Source organism: Bidens hawaiensis, unplaced genomic scaffold, assembly GCF_021521415.1.
Source record: "Bidens hawaiensis isolate Kalapana, Puna unplaced genomic scaffold, B.hawaiensis_p1.1 tig00009159_1, whole genome shotgun sequence".
NCBI lineage: Eukaryota > Viridiplantae > Streptophyta > Magnoliopsida > Asterales > Asteraceae > Bidens > Bidens hawaiensis.
Genome location: NW_027491673.1, coordinates 314,964 through 320,963, shown reverse-complemented (window position 1 = coordinate 320,963; position 6,000 = coordinate 314,964). Strand labels below are relative to the sequence as shown.

General features: G+C 32.5%; 1 protein-coding gene across 2 annotated transcripts; it reads left to right on the top strand.

Moving 5' to 3' along the window:
* The first annotated feature begins 647 nt into the window (after positions 1–647).
* On the top strand, positions 648–4,976 carry LOC143531388 (heterogeneous nuclear ribonucleoprotein 1-like). 2 transcript variants are annotated; one of them, XM_077026697.1, is made up of 5 exons: positions 648–766; positions 846–940; positions 1,159–1,381; positions 2,171–3,374; positions 4,436–4,976. In XM_077026697.1, exons 3-5 carry the CDS (start codon positions 1,160–1,162, stop codon positions 4,447–4,449), a joined length of 1,440 nt encoding a protein of 479 aa, XP_076882812.1. In that variant the 5' UTR covers positions 648–766; positions 846–940; position 1,159; the 3' UTR covers positions 4,450–4,976. The 2 variants fall into 2 exon arrangements, with proteins under 2 accessions (XP_076882812.1, XP_076882813.1); XM_077026698.1 differs by lacking the exons at positions 648–766; positions 846–940 and having other exon boundaries at positions 984–1,381.
* Positions 4,977–6,000: the final 1,024 nt, after the last annotated feature.

Below are 6,000 nucleotides of genomic sequence, written 5' to 3'. Positions count from 1 at the left end.
TTAACTTTTATATTTACTTTTTAATACCAAATTATTTATTATACTAAACTATATAGTTTTAATATGTATAAAATTAAATTTAATAACCTTAAATAATTACATAATTGAAATATAATAAAATTTTAACAAGTTAATCTAGATATATACCATCGTTTTATTTGTTTACACTACTTTCAATTTTTATATGAATTGATATTATAAATGTTTAGACTTTAGTAAGTTGATATACTTATAAATTGTATAAATTCTAAATTCGTGACCCTTATTTCTTTCAAAATTTATTCTAAATTCAGTAGTATATAATATGCAAGTTCTTAAAATAACAACCTTACATATTTATCTCTTATAAAAAAAACTAGACGAAACATCCTTAGAGGCGCTATATGATAATCTTATACTTAATCATTAAGTCTGATGATCAATAAGTAGCCATCGAATTATTCTAACGTATTTTAAAACTTTTATCAAAATTATGATATGACAAATTTGAATTTTCATTATAATCAAATCCAACTTAAAGTTGAAATACATATTATTTATTTATTATACCAACATGACAAAATTAAATAAAAAAACATTCCAATTTTCACATAATGTAGAAATTGTTAGAAAATTGTGTTAAAAAGAGTAATTTAAAACATTGCAGTCACCCCTTCATTAAGATCTTCTTCTTCTTCTTCTTCTTCTTCTTCCTCTTATTATTCTCCAATCGCCATTGTTGCATCTCATAATTCTCCAATCAGATCTTTAATTCTCAATCTCTTTGGTACAATTACCACTCTCCTCACAATCATAATTTATAAAGCTTCAATCTTGAAATCAAAATCTTTAATTTCTTCTTGTAGGATCAACTATCGATCTCCGATCCGATGCTTTCTGATTGAATCCAACAATACCCTTTTGTTACTTACTTGTTCAGTAACACTCAATCCGAAATTGGGTACTTTTTCTTTATTATTTTTACTTAATTTTGGTCTTTTTTTTGTTTATGCACGCCAGGTGTTTGATAAAATCCCTGACAGAATTTATATTGTTTTCATGAGCTTTGATGAGATCTGTGTGATGGGTTTTTGCTTAAATTTTGTTTTAGTTGGTTGATGAATCATGAATTGATGAATATGGGATTTGATGTTGAATTTGGTTGTGTAATTTGTGTAGAATGGAGATGGAGAGTGGGAAGCTGTTTATCGGTGGGATTTCGTGGGACACGAATGAAGAACGGTTGAAGGAGTATTTTCAGACATTTGGTGAAGTGATTGAAGCTGTTATTATGAAGGATCGGGCCACGGGGCGTGCGCGTGGGTTTGGTTTTGTTGTGTTTTCTGATCCTGCTGTTGCTGAAAGAGTTGTGAAGGAAAAGCATATGATAGATGGTAGAACTGTAAGTTTTTATGTGTTTAACATTGATTTATTGTTATAATCTTGTCTTATAAAGTATATTGATTATTAATCTACTATATTATTGCGTTAAACAACTGCTTATGTAATTCTCAATCAAAGTAGTTATTTAGACCAGTTTTAGCTGTTTCAGACCTGTTGAATTTGCGTCTGTGCGCCTTCATGGACGCAAGGCGCTATTGTCCGTGGGCAAGCGCTTGGTTTCAGAAAGTTTGAGGTGCACTGATGCAAGGGGATCTAAAACGAAACGAAAAGCACAAAAAGCGCCAGCTTTTTTTATGCGAGGCGCACTTATATAAAATTTTTATTAGTTCTCATAGGTTTCTAGCATTGGATACCTAAAATTTAGACATTAAGCATTATATATGGTCTAATATATACATAACCTATATATGTACAACTTAAAAGTCATATGTACATCCCCTGAACGCAAGGCTATATGTATCCGACATTTATGTTTGTATAATTTTTTCATTTATATTTCTCATAGGTTTCTAGAACCATGCCAAAATTTAGTTATAAACAATCTCTATATGTGGTTTAATATATAATTAACCTATATGCACAACATAAAAACTATATGTACAATATATTCTTGATGCACAAAACCTTTCTATACACCCTCACCTTTTGAAGTCTGAAGCGCAAGCCTGTGCGCCTTAGGTTGGGTTGTGCCTAGACATGCTTTAGGGCTGCTGTTTTGTTTCATTTTCTAATTTTTGTTTTCTGCCGTGTGCCTTTGACAAAAAATGACTGAAACATTGACTTTCAGGTAGAAGCAAAGAAGGCGGTTCCAAGAGACGATCAGCAAAACGTCAACAGGAGCAATGGCAGCATTCAAGGCTCACCGGGCCCCACCCGCACAAAAAAGATCTTTGTCGGAGGATTAGCATCCTCAGTAACCGAAACCGATTTCAAAACCTACTTTGACCAATTCGGAACAATAACCGATGTCGTAGTCATGTATGATCACAACACACAACGGCCCAGAGGTTTCGGATTCATCACATATGATTCAGAAGAGTCTGTTGATAAAGCATTGCTCAAAACATTTCATGAACTTAACGGTAAAATGGTGGAAGTTAAACGCGCAGTTCCAAAAGAATCCTCTCTGGGTCAGAACAGGGGTCAGATGAGTGGATTTAACTATGGGTTAACTAGGGTTAATAGTATTCTTAACTATGGTTTAGGTCAGGGGTATAATAGTCCGAATTATGGGGCGCGATTGGATGGTAGGTTTAGCCCGGTTTCGGTTGGTAGAACTGGTTATCCACCGTTTAGCCCTAATTATAATTTGGGAATAAATTCCGATTCGATTTTCGGTTTAAATTATTCTGGAAATGGAAATGGAAATTTTGGCCATAATGTTGGATATGCGCGTGCAGTTAGCCCTATGTATGGTGTGAATTCAAACCGGTTTGCTGATCCGGTTGGATATGGCATCAGTGCCGGTGGCGGCGGCGGAGGCAGTAATGCGTCTGTTTTGAACTCCGGTAACCATAATATGTGGGGGAATGCAAGCCAAAATTTTAGCCAAAATATGATTACTAATTCTTCGAATTTGAATAACTTGTTGGGTGCTGGAAATGGTGACGGGATTGGAGCGATTTGGGGGCATTCCGGTGGCGGTAGTGGTGGTTTTGTTGGTGGGAATGCTAGTTATGGTGGTGAAGAGAATGTTATTGGGTATAGGAGGAATAACAATAATAATAATAATATTAATAATACCAATAATGGGAATGGTGTTGATTCTGGATCCTCTTACGGTGTGGTTGATAGTGGTGATGACGTGTTTGGCAGGGGTGGTGGCGGTGGTAGTGGTTCGTTTTTTGGGGATTCGACTTGGCGGGCATCGTCTCCTGATCTGGAAGTGTCTGATTTGTTTGGGTATAATATTGGCAGTGGTGGTTCTGATAGTATGCCTAAAAATTCAGTTGGTTATGTTGGTTATAGTGTCGCAAATAGATCTAATACAGGTATGTTTTCCGTTAACCCCATTTCTTTTTTATTGTTAGATGTTACATGAATAATCGAATATATGGACACCGATAAATTGTTATTTTTATCTTTACCATTTACTCTAGAAAGCAATGCGTATCTAGACCAATAAATGAAAGAATTTATCTCATAATCTATACACGGAACATGAATAATAAACATGCATTTTCTCATATGTTTATTAAGTTTCCTATTTATACAAATTAAAGATTGTATTGATTTGCAGTCAGAATATTTCTTTATTCGGATTTTTACATAGATATAATTTTATTCTCACCGAGTTATTAAAATTCGGTTTTGTGTATCGGTGAGGTCAATAAAAGTTTAAAACCCTATAAAATAGTTAATTTTTTATTACATTTACTATCATATATTGTTATGCATATATTTAACATTTTTACACGCGTAATGCCATAGAAAGTTAGAAACAGCATACTCTCATTTTGCATCAAAAACTCCTCAGCCAACTTGTTTAACTTTTAAAATACATCCACTTTTGAAATTTTTTAAATACATTGATTAGTAACACAATAAGTGCCTATGGCGAGACTGTGTCGACAACTTTTTGTTGACGTGAATGACATGCAGTCTCTTTTGGCGACGTGGAAACATTTTTGAATATTTGGAATGTCGATACATCAAATCCTGACTCATTTAAGAGTTCACAGGCTTTAATATGCCAAAATTGGGTTGAGTGTTTTTTTTAGCGCAAAATGAGGAAAGTATGTTTTCTTTTTACAATTTTTTTTATTTAACTCTGTATTCTTACACATATAAACACCAACCGAGCTACATCTGGATAATGGGTAAGCGAGCTACAAAATCAACTTTTTATTTAAAATAGTATCATTTTTGAAACCATATTTAATTAATTTTTTTTGTAAAACCATATTTTAATGTTATAAAAATCCTCCTGATGTTAGATTTTGCATACATATATGAATATCAATTAATATCCCAAAATGTTAATTTATATACATTCACATTTTTATCATAAAACATGTTTGGTATCTCATTATCTTTAGTTATCTCGTTTCAGGAATTGCTGCATAGAAGATTGTTATCTGAAGATACGGAAAGTTATGAACATGAATTAAGATTGAATGGTTTTGTGAATTCGTTTAATACAGCACGCATTGAAAAAGGTACATCAGTTTTAGAAAACCGTACATTTCGTTAGCCCTAATCAGAATCGTCACCCGTTCTATAGAACAACATATCACAAGATTTGGTTTTCAAAATAGGCTTTTTTTTTAAATGTGAGTTCATATGAGATGTGAAACTTGGATTGCAGATATAGTTGGTGTCATTACTGATGGTGACATCAAGATACATACATATAAGGAAAAGAAGAAAAAGAAAAATTGAAACTTTTTATTATTATTATTTTTTTAATTGATATTTGTTGTTTTTCAAACTTTGATATAGTTGTAGCTTTTGTAAGGTATGTGGTCTTTTCTTCCAATACCCATGTTGGGTTGTGTTATTGATTAGATTGTATGAAATGATTGGTGTGAAACACTCTTGTTGGATGCTAAATTGGGATCCCATTTACAATGAAATTTCTATATGTTATAGTATATGTGTTTATCATGTTGGGAATCTATCATGTGCTTGTTCATATCCCTTTGCTTTCATACAATTTAAAGAGTTTCATAAACTTTGCTTTCATATAATTTAAAGAGTTTCGTAAAGCGTTGAAACTGATCAAACAGTCTAAATCATAGCGGGTTAGTTGGTTCAGCTGGTTTGAGATCTATGTTGTTTAGTTTTGACGTTTTAATGGTCACGCCGACATATAGAATTTGTAAATTGGTTATTTAATCTTTATTTAATTTATTTTTATTAGAAAATTTATTCATGTATATGTATTATGCTTTTAGAAAAGTTAGTAAAACTTATATATCTATTATATAGATGGGTTATGTTGTCCCTTATCCATATACTAGCCTTTCAGTTGTTTTCCAAGGATATTGGTGGTCCAATTCTTTAAATAGGTTTTTGTCCCATTTTATTTATTATTTTCCAAATTGAGGGGTACATATTTGTTAAAAGAAAATCTTGTGTTGTTATAAACTTATAATGGTTTAAATTGAGGGGTACCCATTTTATTTGTATCAATAGTGGAATGTGTGACCCATCACAAATTTCAAATAAAGTTAACAAAAGTTTGATAATAATAATTTTATAACAATGGACAATAATTTGGATGTTTGGTTTGGCTATTTGGTCCAAACGATTTCAAATAAGTAGGTGTACAAATACCAAAAAAAATCAATATATTTTTTTTTATTTTATTTACTGTGCTACAACGGATATAGCTAACAATATGGATATGGCGGTTCAAGAGTATGTGTCTAACAAAGCTTCCTAACCTGCTAAGATTCAAAGAAAACACGACCGGTTAGTCTCACCGTAGGTGGGGGCCTCCTACGATTAACCTTCAGCGTGAGAATCAGTGATATGATATAAAGATTGATATGAGAGTACGTATGAAGAGAAAGTAGTGAGAAATAGAGTGAATGTGAATGAGAATACATTTGGCTGAAATGTTCCTTTTATAGGTAGTCAGAAGTTTCTCTCGAGGAAGCTTAAGCATCTTAA